Here is an 18,339-nt window from a genome sequence, read left to right as displayed (position 1 = left end):
TTCCCTGAAAGGAAGGAAGCAATGTACACATGCTAACTATTTTTAGAACGAGCAAGCTCATGAGATAGGAAACTTCTAATAACTTATTATGGCTAGGCAGAGAAGCAAAACCAGCAACAGGTAGCATTACATGGTGGTTAAGAGCCTGGCTTCTGGAGCCAAGCAGGTTGAGCTTGCCCTGGTATTTCTTAGCTATGTAACTGTTGAGCAAATCACTTAACTTATTTGTGCCTCAGGTTCATCATTTGTTAAATAAGAAAATAATACCTGGTCAGGTGCAGTAGCTCACACCTGTAATCCCAGCACTTTGGGAGGTCGGGGCGGGTGAACCACTTGAGGTCAGGAGTTCAAGATCAGCCTGAGCAACATGGTGAAACCCCATCTCTACTAAAAATACAAAATTAACCAGACATGGTGGTGCACACCTGTAATCCCAGCTACTTCGGAGGCTGAAGCAGGAGAATCACTTGAACCCGGGGGTGCAGAGGTTGCAGTGAGCAAGATCGTGCCATTACACTCCAGCCCAGGCAACAAGAGCAAAACTCCATCTCAAAAAAAAAAAAAAAAAAGGGAAAGAAAAGCATATATATATGTGTGTGTATATATATATGTGTATATATATGTGTATGTGTGTATATATATGTGTATATATATATGCTCCAGAGTGCATAAGAGGTAGCAGTTCATTACCACTGGGGACAGAGGAAAAGAGAGCTTGATAGCAGGGTATTGTGAGAAGAATATTTCAGGTTGATGGCAAATAGTAGGGGAAATACATAAATGTGTAATAATACCTATCCTGTAAATAATATATAGGAGATTTATTATTGTGCCCTATAAGGACTAGCTATTATTATGAGTTGCTGAGAGCAACAGAACAGTGTAAACCTAAAGGATGGGCCAAGGGTTTAAATGTTACAGAAGAGTGGCTAAGATTTCAAAGCTCAGTGCATGTGGCAGAGGCATGGTGGAGGGTGTGCCCAGGTTCATATATTGCATTAAATGTGAGAAACCCTGGACTATGAACCAAGAAAATGCAAAAGCGGAAGTGATGGAGGAAACGAGACACAATAATGAAGATATTGAGAGGAGAGTGTGGGCCTAGAGTGAAGCTTTTCACGCCAGTACGTCTTTTGAAGGCCCAGCTCTCTTCTCTCTCAGGGGCTCCTTCATCTGTCATAGAGTCCACAGCTTTTAAGGGCCAACATTTGAAGTCAGCCTGGTTCTCTTGTTTGAGCTGGATAGAACATTTTAGAGCACCGTCTATTCTTAAAGAGGAAGTTTAAAAATAAAAGAACCTTGAAGAGGAAAAAATGTAGACACTCAATCTAACCTTTTCATTTTACCAGCCAAAGCTAAATAGAATGCAGGTTACCTGTTTTTCAGTCAGGCACCATCATTTCCTAATTGCTATAAAATTTATTATTGTTGTTGTTATTATTATTATTTGCCATAAGAAGCTTCCTGTATTCTTTTAATATAACAAAAACACAATTCACAAGCATTATAAAACCCATGGTGTCTGACTATTAAAAAACTTAAGTGGCGCACACTTGTCCCAGCTACCGGGGAGTCTGAGGAGGGAGGATCACGTGAGCCCAGGGGATCAAGGTTGTGGAGAGCTATGATTGTGCCATTGCACTCCAGCCTGGGTGACAGGGCAAAACCCTGTCTCTAAATTTTTTTTTTTTTAACTAACCTGGTTTTATTACAGAGATTCCAGAGACAGCTACACGTAAAAGGGTGATATGCCCCAGATTAGCTACCCAGGGAGGCGGCATGCCAACTTAGGTGGTGTCACCACTACTAAAAATTCCCCAAGGCAATCAAAACTGAGAACCTCCTAGGAGCTTAGCATTTTGCAAAAGCAGCATAAAACACTTAAACAAGTCACAGTTGTGTTGGAATGGGAAGGCCTGGAAATATAAACCAAACAGTGTATTGTCTAAATTGATAGAGATTACAATTGTCTGAAAGAAAAAGTTGACTTTTAACTAGAGTTCAGAGTAGGTTTACAGAAGAAACTCTTAAATTGGGTTCCAGTGGATTTGTCAATGCTTTGGAAGCTGGTGGGGTGGGAGGGTTGGAGCGGGCATAAAAAGTCATGTTGGTGTGCTCTGCTCAAGTCTCCATTCTGTTTCTTCTCCCTCTTTTCAATGCCATGTCCCATTATTTCACTATGGGCTTCCCTTTATCCAGGATCAATATGCCACCTCCTGGTTGTCTTTTACCTACTTCTCCACCTCACTATGGAATCTTCTCTGGGTAGCTCCTGTGCTTGGGATCTTTCACTGGCACTTTTCTGATGCCTTGATTCCAGCTTTACTCCTAAAACTTAAAGGCTGAGGGGCCACACCAGGACAGTGGTAGGGATGGGAATGGGGGTCTTGTAACATACTACATAAACTACACGAAACTCAACATATTTGCAAGACTCAGTTCACATCCATGAGGATCTCATGCTTCTGTCTCCTGCTCCCCTAGCACACGTGATTATCTCTATTTGGAAATGTCTGGCATTTTTGGTGAAGTGAATGGTTCAATAACTTTCTCCATCAGAACAAAAGCTCTTTAAGGTTAGGGATGGGATCATATCCACCTGTCTTGTCCTAGTCCCCACCATCCCTTATCTAGACAATTGCTACAGTTTCCTACACACTCTCCTAACCTCTTGCAGTCTATTTTTCATAAAACAGCTAGAGAACTTTGAGATGTAAGTCACAAAATAGAACATGTCGCTCCTTCCCATTGTTTTTGAAATAAAGTTCAACCCCCTTACCAGGGTTGACAAGGCCCTGCAATGATCTGGTCCCGTCAAAAATTCTTCAGCCTTAACACATGCTATTCTTCTGTATACTCACTGCATTCTAGCCATTGTGGTTTCTATGCATCAAATTTTTTTCGGTCCCAGGACTGTGCACATCCTTTCTTCTGGGTAGAATGCCCCTTGATTTGTATAATTAGCACCTTGTTCATCATTTAGGTCTTAGTATAACGACTACCTTCTTAGAGAAGCTCTGCTTCTTCATCCTATAAAAAAGTAAAATTCCTTACCCTGTTATTTTTTGAGTAATCCGTGTTTTATTCTGTTAAAGTACTTATCACAATTTATCATTATTTTATTTACAGTCATGTGTCACATCACAATGTTTCAGTCACGGATACAGCACAAATGTATCTGGCCCCATAATATTATAAAAGAGCTGAAACATTTCTATTAACCAGTGATATCACAGCCATCATAACTTGTAATGCAGGACATTACCTTTTCTATGTTTAGATATGTTAGATACACAAATATATTTCATTGTGTTGTAATTTCCTACAGTATTCAGTAGAGTAACATGCTGTACAGGTTTGTGTCCTAGGAGCAACAGGCTATACCATATAGCCTGGGTGTGTAGTAGGCTATAACCATCTAGGTTTGTGTAAGTACATTCTATGATATCCCCACGATGATGAAATCACCTAACTACACATTTCTCAGAATGTTTCACTGTTGTGAAGTGACCCATGACTGTATTTTCCTATATACTTGATATTTTTGTGCATCTGCCCATGAGAATGTAGTGTAAGATCAAAGGATGCAGGAATGGGTTCTATCCAGTGTAGTACCCACTACACTAGTGGATGTCAATATGTATTTGTTAGATTAATATCTCAAGAACAAGCACCTTTCACAGACACATAGAAGACGCTCAATATAAATGTTGAACTGAACGTTACTGGCAAATGTAACATGATCAGATGTAAAGAGGAGCAAAACAGAGGTCTGGCTCAAACACCATACTTCCAGAGTGCATAACAGGTAGCAGTTGATTACCATTGGGGACAGAAGGAAAGAGAGCTTGACAGCAGGGTATTGTGAGAAGGACATTTCAGGTTGACAGCACAGAGTAGGGGAAATACATAAATGTGCGGGAATATTCAGTGGTCTGGGATGACTACAGAGTAGAATATAATGAAGAAAAGAGTGGAAGGGAAAGATGGAAAGTTGGACTGGGATTGAATTATGAAAGTGCCAGAATGTTATGCTAAGGAATCTAGATTTTAAAATGTGAGGGCAAATTGAAGTCCAGGGCATGTTAGAAAACTAGAGGTCATAAAGTTTACCTAATTTACCAAGATTTCCTAGAGGATCTAGAATTGGAATCCAGATCTGCCTCTGTAAAGTTCAAGCACTTTCCATGACACCATACTGTTTCTTTCCACCCGCACAATGCAAATGAATTCTTATGAAACTGCTGTTTCTATTCAGGGCTAAATGCTTCAGAAAAAAGATTTAATCTTTGGGATAATGCTATTTTGGGTTTTCTCCTACTTCTTGGGAAAAAAGGGTTTTTTTTCCCCCTAGCTAATTAAGTGTGGTATTGTTCTTCCAGGGAAATCAGTGATGCATCGCCTGCTGCTATCAAATGTCAGGGTTAGAGTTCCTGATTTATTGCATGTGCCCGCAAAGCTTGGTGCAGAGAATCAGACACATTTCCCAAAAGTGAGACATCTTGGGAAGTCCCCGTTTACCTTCCTGGTATACAGCCCCATATGTTTGCTTTTTAGTCCTGAAAATCAATAACTGAACTCTCATTGATGTCTAGGCCATTGTAGTAAATAAAGAAGGAGGGAGGCTTCTGAGAGCTGAGAGGAAATTGTCATTTGAAGTGGTGCAAGCACAGCCTGGGGCTGAGCCTTGGCCTACATCCTGCCCAAGTGGAGGAGCAGTGCCCCATTTAACATCTGGTAGAAGTAAAGGACGCAACTCCTGCCACAATGACTTATTTCCTTGTATTTGATACTGTCAATCCTTGAGAAATGTTTTCTTTTGTTCTCCCTGAGCAAAGGCTGGAAAAATTCCAAATTTACCTGGAGACCACACATAGTTCACATCCTGCTGTGTGGTTGAATATCTGTCCCCCAGTAGGAAACAGTTCTTCTAAAGCCTGTTGTCAACAATACCTTCCAGATGTTAGCATTTTACAGTTTAAGGAACTTAAAATAGCCTTCAAACTTTTTGCCAGTTTCTCTCATATCCAATCTATTCTTTTACTCTGCCTCCCAAGCTTTCTTTCTAGAATAGCAACCTGATCGGCTTAAGTACCTGAACTACCTCTTCTCCCCCATCAACTACAGAGTAAATTCTGGTCTTCAGAGTAACAAGAAACACACTTTAGTTCTCAGCGTATCCATGCACTTTCATTTATCTCTCCTCCTCTCTCAAAGCTGCAGTAGGGGTGAAGATGTGTGATACATTTTCTCTTCCATCATAAGGGTCACAACCAACACTCCTATAATAAAAGGTTAATAAGAGAAAAACATAACAAATTTATTTAATCCAAGTTTTACATGAAATGGGAGTCTTCAGAAATGAAGACCCAAAGACCCAGGGGAAACTGTCTGTTTTTATGCCGAAGTTTGATGAAGAATGGATAGCCTGTAGCCATGTAGATTAGACAAAAAGATATGAGTTAGTGGTAATGGACTCAGGGGGAAACACAGCAAGGCCTGTCCAGATTCTTCTTGATCTCTCTCTCTATGTAGCATTCCTTCCTCCTGAGTATGGGGCAGGACTCTTCCACAATGAGGGTCTTCAAGGGAGAAGGGAGAGAGTGGCCTTTCTAGGTTTTATGGCTTACTTCGGGGAAGAGGAGTTCTAGTTTCTATGACCCATCTTGGGGAAGAGGAATTCTGGTTTCTGTGACTTGTTTTCGTGAAGAAAGAGTAGTAAGAGGCAGAGGGCAGGAGATGGTCAGGAAGAGACTTGGCTGCTTCTGAGGGCTTCCAGTCTCCTTTAGTTCCAAGTACTTAGCATGCCAAAGCACCATACTTTGGCATACAGTTTCCTGAGCTCTAACACTGCAATCATGCTAAACTCCTCTATGGCCTTCAAACATTGCACTTGCTTTTATTCTTTATGGTTCTGATGACCTAGAGGTCAATAGCAAAGACCCTGGAGTCAAACTGAGATGGCATCACATGACCACCATTTAATCAATGTGTAAGCTCAGGTAAGTACTAAAGTCCTCTATGCTTCATCTGCAAAATGAGAATCATTGAAGAACGTTCTCTCGGGATGGATCATGAGGAATAAGTGAATTAATTGGCATAAAGTGCTTAAACCAGTGCCTTGCTCAGTTAGTGACCAATAAAATAATCTGCTATTACTCTACCCACTATTGTGATGCTCTTCTCTTCTTTGTACAACGACTGCATCTCTAGTTTCCATTTTAGGGTCTCCTTGTGAAAAACCACTCCAGATTCAAAAGGTTGAGTTTAATCTCTATCTTCTGTGCTTTCCTGGAGTTTTGTAAAGTAAATCTTCACTTGACATCATGGATAGGTTCTTGGAAACTACAACTTCAAATGAAACGACATAACTAAACCAATTTTTTTCCCATCAACGTTATAATGAAATGACATTGATGATTATGAAATGACATGATGGCATTCAAGGACCTGCTGTACATTGTTTCACTTAAAGTCACAGTTTTCAATAACCTACTGAGGACATTGAGGACTTACTATATAATAATAAATATATATATATAATTGATGAAACAGGATTCAAACTGCTAACTCTGCTAACTGGTCTCCCTGCTTCCACACTCTGCCCACTCATCTCAGTCTTTCTTTCACAAGAGTCAGAATGATCAGATGATGCCCCTCCTCTGCTTCTGTTTCTTCCGTGGATTTCCACTGCACTCTGATAAAGTCCAGCCTCTTGACCACAGCCTACAAATCCTTGCAGGATCTATCGTCTACCTTTCCATCTCCTTTTATGCTACTTTCATCTTGTTCTCAATTCTCCTGCTGGCCCCCTCTTGTTCTTTCCCAATTTTTTTTAATTTTTAGATTTGTGTATATGTATGGGTTATAAGTGAAATTTTTTTACATGCATAGATTGTATAGTGGCAAAATCAGGGTTTTTAGGGTATTCATCACCTGAATGATGTACATTGTACCCCTTAAGTAGTTTCTCACCATCTGCTGACTTCTTGCCCCTCATCCTTCTGGGCTCCATTGTTTATCATTCCACACTCTATGTCTATGTGTACACATTATTTAGCTCCTACTTATAAGTGATAACATGCAATATTTGTCTTTCTGTGTCTGATTTGTTTTACTTATGATAATGGCCCCCAGTTCTATCTAAGTTGCTGCAAAAGGTATGATTTCATTCTTTTTTATGGCTATGTTCTTTCCCAATTTAGATAAAGAACACTGGCACTTGCTCTTACTTCTATTTGGAATACTAATTCCTAGGCTTCTTGTGTTGCTTTCTCCTTCTCACCCATCAAATCTCATTTGAGATACCACCTCTTCAAAGAGGCCTTTCCTGACCACCTTGGCTAAATTAGCCCTTCATCATCTGATTACTCTCTAGCACATCACCTGCCCATTTTATTCATGGTACAGGTCAAAATATGGAATTACCTGATTTGTTTGTTTTCTGACTCCTTCCACTGGGATGAAACTCTACTACAGTGGAGATTTTGTCTGCTTGTTCACCATGCTAAATACAGTTCTTCAAAGAGTACCTGACACAAACTAGGTAGTCAAAAGATATTTCTTAAACAAATGCATAAATAAAAAGTAGATCTTTTGAGAGTAAATCTCTTCCACACTACCAGAGTCATTCAGGAATGACAAATCACAGAATAACAGAATTTGATGCTTTGTGCATATCAGAGAAAGAAAGTGGAAGGTTGTCAAGGTATCATGATGTACCAGTCCTCGCCTCCTCAAACACAATCTGCAAGTCCCACAGTGAAAAAATAAGTTAACTCATGTGAAGCATTTTACAAACACTTTTTAAAAAGTTTTAAAACTCCTAGGAAAGCAAGATTTAATAGTCAAAGAAGTGAGTAAATATGAAATGCCTGAACAGAGTAATGAGCTAAGCACAAAGTTAGAGACCTGGTTTTAATAGGGAACCACCACATTGAGGTCTGCAGCAACTCCTGCTTTCATGGAGCAAGAAATTGGGCAAGTGAACACTCCTTGAATAAAATATGTAAAATTAATTTTGGCTTATGTTCTATACTGTGTATAATAGAATGATAAAAATTATTTGATTAGCACTTCACTTTGTAGTTTAGAAATATCTCTATTTACACAGTTTATCTCATTTGAAAAGACGGTTGAGTGATAGGGTAGCATGGTGGACAATCCACATAACTGAGTATCGAGACACCTGTATGTGGACCCAGCTCTGTTAGTGAGAAGCTGTAACCTCAGCAAGCCACTTTCTCTTTCTGGGTCTCTATTTCCTTTTTGATGAAATAAGGGTGTTAGGCTACATTGCCTTTAAAGTCCCTTTTTGTGTTTAAAGTCCCATCTATTGCAGTGATTTATATTTAACTCATGACAAATCAGGCTTCTCTTATTCTAAGTCCAAGAGATAAAGCTCTTATTGTGGAATTTCAGGCATCAGTAAACCTTTTCGGGTCCTCACTTATGTTCCTAAAATCAATCTGTTTGAGTAATCACTCTTTTAGGTGTCCATGTAAACAAAGAAGGCTGTGGTCTTTCTTTGAGTGACCTTCTTTCCCTTTTAATTAGTCTGTCCTCTTTAATGTCAGTTCCAACTGATTCCTCTCCCTGGTCCATCTTCCTTGGTCTAAGGGCCTCCCTAATTTCACATTGCACTGCAGTTCCTTCCACACCACCATCAAGAATGGCTGTCAACATTCACTTGTTCTATGTTATAATTCAAGGAAGAGTTGCCCAGTATCTACTCTAATAAATGTCTTTCTATCTTTATGGGCGGCTAGAGGCTTTTTCCTAGAATTTAAATGCATCTTCTGTAGATTATGGTCCCTCCACCACCTTACATTTGTCTGCTGTCTCCTTGCTCTGCTAGTCATGGAAGGTGTTGGTAGTGGGAGCAGTGTGGGATGTTCAAGGGCACGTATTGGGTCGGGCCATGTATGGGCATTGCTTTGTGACATTCTTTCTATATTTTTGGTATTTTGCATTTCACTGGAACCTAACTATTTTTCATCTCTTCCACCTAAACCATTTGATGCCTCTGTTTCTTAAATATAAAGTACAGCTCACTGTAGCCTATGATCAGGAACCTATCTGCTTTCAAAATGAAAGCTGTTTTGGTCAGATCTAGCAATTAATTCTCTTCTTCCACTTGCAGCTTTCCTCTGTAACTCTGGTGTAGGTATTTGATATATGGCTATAAGATGTGAAACACCTGAATGATTCTCTCCATGCAGGCGTTTCAGTTTATGATATTGTATGTAAAAGATACTAATTGTCCAGATGTTCAGAAACACCTATAGGGCTTAATATTCTTAACGATTCGTTTTAAGGCTGGTGATACGCAAAGCAAACTATGTATTTTTCTGCCTGCTCTGTCTCTTTCTCTCTACATCCCTCTTTCTTTATCTTTTGAAATATCAGTTTGGAGACTTAGAATTATATAAGACATAAACCCATTTGATATAAGAATTGCTGTGTATATTTGCTCACCTACTCCCTCCTTTGGTCCTCAAGCTGCTGGTTTAGACTTTTTACAGGACACAGGCATGTAAAGGAGAAACTGTCAGTGCTAGGCTGAATTCTGTTGTTACTAAGATTTCTAGAAAAGTATTCCTCAGTCAGGTTGATTACGGATATAGCAAATCTATTTTTCCTAGGGTAGTTTCTCTATGAAGCCGGGCTTATAACTGTCTGTCATCCAGCTATTTCTCTCCACCTTCTTGTTTGCATAACAACCAAGGCAACTTCTGCAAATCACTGCGTGGAGACGATGATCCTGCCAGCTCCCTTTTGGAAATCGTGAGGATCAGATCTTGGACCATGTATCATATGATGCTTCTAATCCAAAAGAGGAAGGGCACTGGGAGTCAGCTCCTAAGTAAGCTTCAGAATTCCTGCTGGTACTTTTCCTTCCAGGAAGCAACTTTCCTTGATATTGTTTTTTACAGAAATATGAATGAATACTATATTTTGCAGCATTGTACACTTTTTTCCTTTTCTAGAAATTCTAAACCTCTGACATTGGTAGAGACATTGAGTACATTTTTTTCCATATCCCTACTTTGCTGAAGGATTTTCTCTGCTCGTTCACTTAGCATTGCTGATGCGTCAGTCTTTTCCTTCTCATCTCTTTCAGGGGCTGGAGAGGCAGAGGGAGACAGAGGAGCTGGTACTGCAGAGCTGTCGTCTGATTGGCTGGACCGTCGTAGCTGGGCTATAAAAGAGACCCCTACAGGCTTAGGAGGAAGACGCTCAGAGGATTCTGACAATATCTTTACCGGAGAAGAGGCAAAGTACGCTCAAAGCCGAAGCCACAGCTCCTCCTGCCGCATTTCTTTCCTGCTTGCGAATCCCAAGCTGTTAAATAAGATGTGCAAAGGGCTTGCGGGTCTGCCGGCTTCTTGCTTAAGGAGGTAAGATTGCTTTCAGTCATTAACCGTATTAAACTTTTGGATAGACTTTCTCAGTTATTTACATGTTGTACTTACTAACCCAGTTCTGTGCAATTAGAAACAGTGTGGTCAGGAGAGCACGACTTTCTAACTTTCCTCCAAGACTAGCTAGATACTGTGACTTAAGACATGTGCTCCCCAAATTTCAGTCCTTATGTGTTGTTTCATGTGACCTCAGTTTTGAGAACTGTTCTTTAAGCCAGGTCTAAGCAAGCTAGTTTTAATTAAGAAGTGAGATGAGGCTTGAGGCTATGTATAGTGGTCTGCAATATCTCCATCTGTGATTACTGCTGTTATTTAAGCATCCCTGGAGTACACAGAAGCCTGGGTCTGGGCTTTCTGATTGTATGCTACATCTTGTTTCAGGAAAGGTACCCCAGAATGAGGTTTGGCTCCATCATCAGAAAGGCACTATGCTTTCTGTGTAGTGCTGCAGTATCTTTCACTCTCTATGTTCTTATAAGCAAATGTTACAATGAGATATGAGTTCCAAAGCCAGATCTTCCTTATCTCTCTGCCCCATCTCTAGTTCTTAAAGTGTCTTATATGAGTGTGGTTGAGAAGTATTGATCATTACAAATCAGTTAACAGTTTTGTAGATCTCACCTTAAAGATATTGTTTTGTTAATATACTCTCTTGATTTTTTTTAAAAGACCTTACAGACATACAGCTATTCATTTGTTTTTCGTTTGTTCAAAAAAGGTATAAACAAATGCATTCAGAGAATGATCGTATATTAGTCAGTTGAAAATTAAACATAAAATGAGTGCATATTACATTACTTAATCTTGCAGTTAAAGGTAAAAAGTCAATCTAAAGGTATACTACCTGCTTTCTTATCGCGCTGCAAATAGAAATTAACCCAAATTTTATTTTGGAAATAGTCTCAGAAAACATAATTTTTTATGTACTATTAAAACATTTACTTTTCAAATATTCTGTCATTCAGGAGTATGGAAGTATCTATGGCTTCTTTAAAATGAAGCAGGAGGGTCTGGCAGAGAGTATCTATGAAATAAGTTCCTCTGACCTTCACGCTTAATTTTCTGAATGGAGTGGAGCAAATTACTTCAAGCTTCAGTTAACTTACATATGAAATGAACCATACAAAAATACAAGAGTGTCAGGAGAAAGTTATGCCCTGGTAAATATTTTGCAAAACAGATAAAAGGTAATACTAGAGCTCTGTCCTCAAAGAGTTAAGCAGCTAATCTAAGGAGGTAAACTCTATGTCAGCAGAATGAACTGCTCTTCCCTTTCCTCACCAGTAAATTGCAAATCGTCTAGTCCAACATCTTTGCCACCAGTGCCTGAGGCTCCAGAGGAGCCATCGCCTGCTCAAGGTCACATAGGTTGGTGGGTGAATTAGGACCAAATCTAGATTTCCTGACTCCAATAACTTCTGAAGTCATTTTGGTTTTTATTTTTATGTTTTTTTTTTTTAATAAGAATACTTGCTAAGCACACTTAGCCCCTGCATTGATCAATAACTCTCAGATCTCAGGTGGATCCAGCACATACAAATATGAATTCATTTCTATTTGGACTTCATGATATACTCATATTATCACCTTGGAATCACCCTAACATTCAGGATTATATCCTGTTATCATCAAAAAGGATGTTGCATCCCCTGAACAGTCATCAGTCAGGGAAGCAGAGGAAGGAAAGTAATCTTGCAAGGAAGAGAAAATACTATTTAAGGGGCAGTCAGAGAACATAATGGAATTCAAACTTTCTGGGAAAACCTACATACATAAATGTATTAGGGGCGATGTTAAATGTCTTTCTATCTTTGAGGCTTTATTTTCCCCACTCCAAATAGACACATTTAGTTATTCATTTCTCTTAAAATGGTATTTCTATTTTTAAATTATTTCTTGGCCTTTTTAATAAAAGAGATGCAAGCAAGAGGATATTTAATAAAAAGTAAGAGAGTTGAGCTTAAGGCTTATTAAAAGACCCCCTTTTTCTAGTTAGTCAGGAGCCCTATTGTGCCAGGCTACCTATTAAATGGTGGCAATAAACTGGAAGCTCAGTGATGACTCTAGCCTGCTTCTCCTAATAGCTTTTAAGCCTCAAATGCCCTTTAGAGTGTGTATGTCCTTTAAAGTAGCGTTAAAAAGGAAAGCAGGAGCAGCAGATACTGTCTGGAAAGAAGCCCCAAGGGGCTGAGGTTTCAGCTTGGGCATTTGCTTTCACCGTCCCATGTTCCATTTCCCTCTGCTGGGGCTGCGCACCTCAGTGTATTCTTCCTCTATACCTCATAGCAGGAACTGCGTGGCCCCCACATACATGACTGGAACTGAATAGACTTTTACTTTCCCAAGGTGCTTCTACAGTTCCCTCTGCCAGCAGGGGAACAGATGGAAATAGCAATCACCTGCCAGAAGGTGGCGTGCAGCAAGGATGTGCATCTTTTGCCGCTACTGCTTTCCAACTCCTAAAAATTACTCAGAGATCACTCATGTTTTCAGTGATTCGGGTTCTACTGAATATACCAAAGGTATTCTGTTGGTCAAAATGACAGGCATATAAAGGCTTCTGAAGTTTCTGAGGTAAACTGAAGGGTCAGAATTCCAGTTGTGAATGAAGGAACTAGTGTTACGACTCTGCCTCAAGGTTTTGTAGCAAGTCGTAGGGAACCAAAAGAGGAATCTTGTTTTCCTGAGAGTTCATGCCAACTCCAACTCCCATTCCCTAAACTGTCTCTGAGCCATAGACTAGTAATGGACTCTTCAAGCTCTATCATTAGGTATCTTTTAAAGAAAGCTGGTTATCACTATTTATTCATTTTTTTCTCTTCTGTGCAGTGCAAAAGATATGAAACATCGGCTAGGTTTCCTGCTGCAAAAATCTGATTCCTGTGAACATAATTCTTCCCACAACAAGAAGGACAAAGTGGTTATTTGCCAGAGGTAAGAGAAAAGGCCTTGGTGAAGATCTACTGAGTATTAACTATCTGATGATAGAGATGTTCTGTAAGAGGGAAGTTGTGCTCCTAGTTAAGCCAGATTTGGATCAAGATAGCCTCCATTTTCATGGAGATCTTAACTACATTTGAAATGTCCATACATTTAGTGAAAAACTGCCCTCATCAATAACATATTTTGTCATAATGATGGAAAATAAAATCTCTGCTTTTATTCGGGATCTTAGATTTCTTACCCCAATTTTTTTTCGTGACATTCCAATTATTCTGTTTCTCTCTATTTTTTCTAGGGTAAGCCAAGAGGAAGTCAAGAAATGGGCTGAATCACTGGAAAACCTGATTAGTCATGAATGTAAGTCTGACAGCAACCTGGGATGAGGTACTCTGGATAAGACAAGTTATATTATGCTGGTCTAATAGAAACTGCAGCAAGGCCTGGCTTCTTTCTGATGTTCAGACTCAGGAGACTCTTTAGGTCTTAAATTCAGTCTGTTTATAATTTTAATATGCCCTAGAGCCTTGTGATATACAATGAAAAGTTTAAGCAGGAACCATGTGGAAAACCATCTCTCTCATCACAAGGAAAAAGGGAAGAGAGAGAAAAAAAAATGATAAATATCGATGCCTTCTTGCAAAGTCAATCTCAGTTTCTCTTTCCCAAATCGGCCTTGGTAATTGATAGCTGCATAGGTATTTCAGAAACAAAATACTTTCTTGAAAGAGGCTTCCAACTTGGGTAAGAATCATTAGGTAGAACTGGGATCCACTAGATATCAAACACAGATTAGGTTTACCTGACTCCTAAGTGACTTGAAAAAAGTGGGGGAAAAAGGAATTGCTTGAACCTACGCTTTATCCCCCAAGTACCTCAGCTTTATGTGAAATATCATATCCAAGAGGCTAGCCAGTGTGATGACAACTGTGGTCCTTTCTCCTGTATCATAGGTGGGCTGGCAGCTTTCAAAGCTTTCTTGAAGTCTGAATATAGTGAGGAGAATATTGACTTCTGGATCAGCTGTGAAGAGTATAAGAAAATCAAATCACCATCTAAACTAAGTCCCAAGGCCAAAAAGATCTATAATGAATTCATCTCAGTCCAGGCAACCAAAGAGGTAGGTTTTTTATGGATACATAAAAATTGTACATATTTGTGGAGTATGTGTGATATTTTGATACATGCATACAATGTGTAATGATCAAATCAGGGCAATTGGTATATACATATCTCAAACATTTATTATTTCTATGTGTTGAGAACATTCCATATCTCCTCTTCTAGCTATTTTAAAATATACAATAAACTATTGATAACTATAATCACCCTAATGTGCTATCAAACCCTAGAACCTATTTCTTCTACACAACTTTCTATCTATTCCTCCTACCCATTAGCCAACCTGACCAAAAAGGTAAGCTTTTATGGCAGAGAAATCTCTGGATCTTAGTGAAGGTTCCTAGAATATTGGAGTTGACTATCATAACCTTGACAACTCCAAATAAATCAGTTTTTTAAAAAATCTCTTCTATCCAGGTGACTTACCATAACCTCCCTTCATGAAATTTTCTGATTAATCTCCCCAATTTGTTAGACAGAACGGATCTTGCCCTGCCCACTCTAGAGCAGAATGAACCTTTTATACTCTCGCACATGTGCCGAGGAGGAGCCTAATGTCACTTTTTTTTTGCTTCTGAAATACAGAGGGTGCACAGTCACTTACAGGTCACTACAAAGCATAGAGCCTTGCATCCTCAACAGGGATATAGGTCTAATGAAGCCTTGGCCTTTGCCCCTCAGGTGAACCTGGATTCTTGCACCAGGGAAGAGACAAGCCGGAACATGCTACAGCCTACAATAACCTGCTTTGATGAGGCTCAGAAGAAGATTTTCAACCTGATGGAGAAGGATTCCTACCGCCGCTTCCTCAAGTCTCGATTCTATCTTGATTTGGTCAACCCTTCCAGCTGTGGGGCAGAGAAGCAGAAAGGAGCCAAGAGTTCTGCAGACTGTGCTTCCCTGGTCCCTCAGTGTGCCTAATTCTCACCTGAAGGCAGAGGGATCAAATGCCAAGACTCTATGCTCTGGAAAACCTGAGGCCAAATATTGATCTGTATTAAGCTCCAGTGCTTTATCCACATTGTAGCCTAATATTCATGCTGCCTGCCATGTGTGAGTCACTTCCACGCATAAACTAGATATAGCTGTTGGTGTTTGAGTGTTCATCAGGGTGGGACCCCATTCCAGTCCAATTTTCCTAAGTTTCTTTGAGGGTTCCATGGGAACAAATCTCTAAATAAAGGCCTGGTAGGTCTGGATTTTCAAAGATTGTTGGCAGTTTCCTCCTCCCAACAGTTTTACCTTGGGATGGTTGGTTAGTGCATGTCACGTGACATCCACATGCACATGTATTCTGTTGGTCAGCACGTTCTCCAGACCCTAGATATTTAGATGAGGTTGATCTATGGTATGCGCTTGTGTGTATGTCTATGTCTATATATAATATATATATTATATTATATATATTACTCAAGTTGGAATATAATATATATTAGGTATATATTATATATAGACATAGACATACACACATATACATTATTTCTGTACATAGATGTCTGTGTATACATATGTATGTGTGAGTGTATGTATACACACACACACACTTTTGCAAGAGTGATGGGAAAGACCCTAGGTGCTCATAACTAGAGTATGTGTATGTACTTACATGCATGTTTTCATCTCTGTTCTTTCATACTACATTTGAACAGGGCAAAATGAATTAACTGCCATGTAGGCTAAGAAAGAAATGCTAACCTGTGGAAAACTGGTTTTGTAAAATTCCATGGATCTTGCTGGAGAAGCATCCAAGGAACTTCATGCTTGGTTTGACCACTGACAGCCTCCACCTTGAGCACTATTCTAAGGAGCAAATAGCTTAGCTCCTTTGAGCTGGTTTTCACTGATGGCACATTTGAGCTCCTAAGCTGCCAGCCTTCCCTTCTTTTCCTGGGTGCTCAGGGCATGCTTATTAGCAGCTGGGTTGGTATGGAGTTGGCAGACAGGATGTTCAACTGAATGAAGAAATGCAGTTAAGGCCTTGCCAGCAACACCTGCCATAAGTTACTGGCTGAGCGAGGGCACAGAAGTTAAAGGTTACTGTTTTTATCCTCTATCCTCTTTTCCTCTCCTGATCAAGGTGCTCTTCTCATTTTATCCTGAGAACCTTAACCATCAGATGAGGCTCCTTAGTTTATTGTGGTTGGTTGTTTTTCTTTATAATGGCTCTGGGCTATATGCCTATATTTATAAACCAGCAGCAGGGGAAAGATCACAGTTTATAAGAGGGAAACAAGTTCTCACAATTTGAAAAGCCCACATAAGTGTTCTCTTTTAAGGTAGAATCTTGTTAATTTCATTCCAAACATCAGGTCTAACAGAGACTGGAGGCATTTCTTTTTAGGCTCTGAGACTAAATGAGAGGAAAAGGAAAGAAAAAAATGATTGTCTAACCCATTGTTAGAATTACTGTTTGAAACTTTTCAAGGCACATTGAAATACTTGAAAACTTCTCATTTGTGTTATTTATGATGTTATTTTGTACGTGTTATTATTATTATATTGTTTTATAAATGGAGGTGCAGGATATCACCTGAATTATTAATGAATGCCCAGGAAGTAATTTTCTTCTCATTCTTCTAAAACGATTGCTTTTGAAAGTGCACACACACGCATCCACATATACTGCATTCGTTGCTCCAGTATAAATTACATGCATGAGCACCTTTCTGACTTTTAAGCCAATATAATGGGCTGCAAAATGAAGACACCAGAGTGTGTGCATACAAATCTCACTGTATTAAAGATGTAAGTTTTCTAATTGTACCCTTCTTGTCTCTTCGGCAATCTTGCCCTTAATATCCCTGGAGTTCCTCATCAGTGTCATTTTCTGTTATATGCAGTTCCACAGTTTTGTCTCTAGTTGACTTCAAATGTTTAACTTTATTGGTCTTGCCCTAAATAATTGTCATGACTTTCAGATTGTATCTGAACTCACAGACTGCTGTCTTACTAATAGGTCTGGAAGGTCATTCTGAATGAGAAGTAAATTATTTTATGTAATACATTTTTGAGTGTGTTTTTCAGTTGTATTTCCCTGTTATTTCATCACCATTTCCGATGGTGAGCTTGCCTGCTCATGCTCCCTGGACAGAATACTCCTTCCTTTTGCATGCCTGTTTCTATCATGTGCTTGACAGGCCTCAAAGCTGATGCTTCCAGTGAAACACATGCATCTTAATAATGAGGGTAAATAAACGCTCCATACAAAACGATTTGCTTGGAAACACATTAATGATCCACAGAGACACGCTATGAGAAACACATCAGGGTATAGGGTGACTTTAGAAAAATACTCATACTGAGTCTTTAATCTCTCCTATGCCAGTGAACTCTGGGAAAGAACGGACAAACTGAATATTGTTTATTCTTTAGTTCATGCCACGGCTCTGCTTGACTCAACTCATGGAACCAAGGCAATCTTAGCTTCAGAGACTGCTAAACAGACTAAGTGATTTGCTTGCAGATTCTCTATCGATTTTCAATGGATAGAGTTCACCTTCTAGAGCCATTCTTTTATTTCCAGTTAACTGCCTGTTTGAGAGATGGTTAGCAGTGGGAAATTGAGAGAGTTGAAAGGAGCTGTAGATTCTTACCCAAACTTCAAAATCCTTCCCTCCCTTTTGTTAATTCACTTTCCTGGAAAAGAGGTCATAGAACGTTCACATCCTCAGTAATAGGCCCTGCGCTGTGTCTGTTATGTCATGAGACTCCCATTTCCTGACCTTTCTTTCCCATTGGAAGAGTAGTAGTTACAAGATGTTAAGGACAGACGATCTTCAACACTTTTGAGTAATAGATCCTTTTAAGGATCTGGTAAAAACTATGGACCGAACTGTCTTTTAAGAAAAAATTA

The 18,339-nt window shown here is 39.5% G+C and overlaps 1 protein-coding gene across 1 annotated transcript; it reads left to right on the top strand.

The window, feature by feature from the left end:
- Nucleotides 1-9,448: 9,448 nt before the first annotated feature.
- Nucleotides 9,449-15,693, top strand: RGS4 (regulator of G protein signaling 4). The gene is made up of 6 exons (XM_009192697.2): nucleotides 9,449-9,865; nucleotides 10,124-10,400; nucleotides 13,254-13,358; nucleotides 13,663-13,724; nucleotides 14,318-14,484; nucleotides 15,168-15,693. Exons 1-6 carry the CDS (start codon nucleotides 9,808-9,810, stop codon nucleotides 15,405-15,407), a joined length of 909 nt encoding a protein of 302 aa, XP_009190961.1. The 5' UTR covers nucleotides 9,449-9,807; the 3' UTR covers nucleotides 15,408-15,693.
- Nucleotides 15,694-18,339: the final 2,646 nt, after the last annotated feature.

Source organism: Papio anubis, chromosome 1 (assembly GCF_008728515.1).
Source record: "Papio anubis isolate 15944 chromosome 1, Panubis1.0, whole genome shotgun sequence".
Classification (NCBI taxonomy): Eukaryota; Metazoa; Chordata; class Mammalia; order Primates; family Cercopithecidae; genus Papio; species Papio anubis.
This window is presented reverse-complemented; position numbering and strand designations above follow the sequence as displayed.

Excerpts from the sequence above, each read along its gene's own strand:
- RGS4 (XM_009192697.2), top strand. The coding sequence starts at position 9,808 with ATGTATCATATGATGCTTCTAATCCAAAAGAGGAAGGGCACTGGGAGT. Across the intron at positions 10,401-13,253 it reads CCGGCTTCTTGCTTAAGGAG|TGCAAAAGATATGAAACATC; the intron begins GTAAGATTGCTT and ends TCTTCTGTGCAG. Across the intron at positions 13,725-14,317 it reads AAACCTGATTAGTCATGAAT|GTGGGCTGGCAGCTTTCAAA; the intron begins GTAAGTCTGACA and ends CCTGTATCATAG.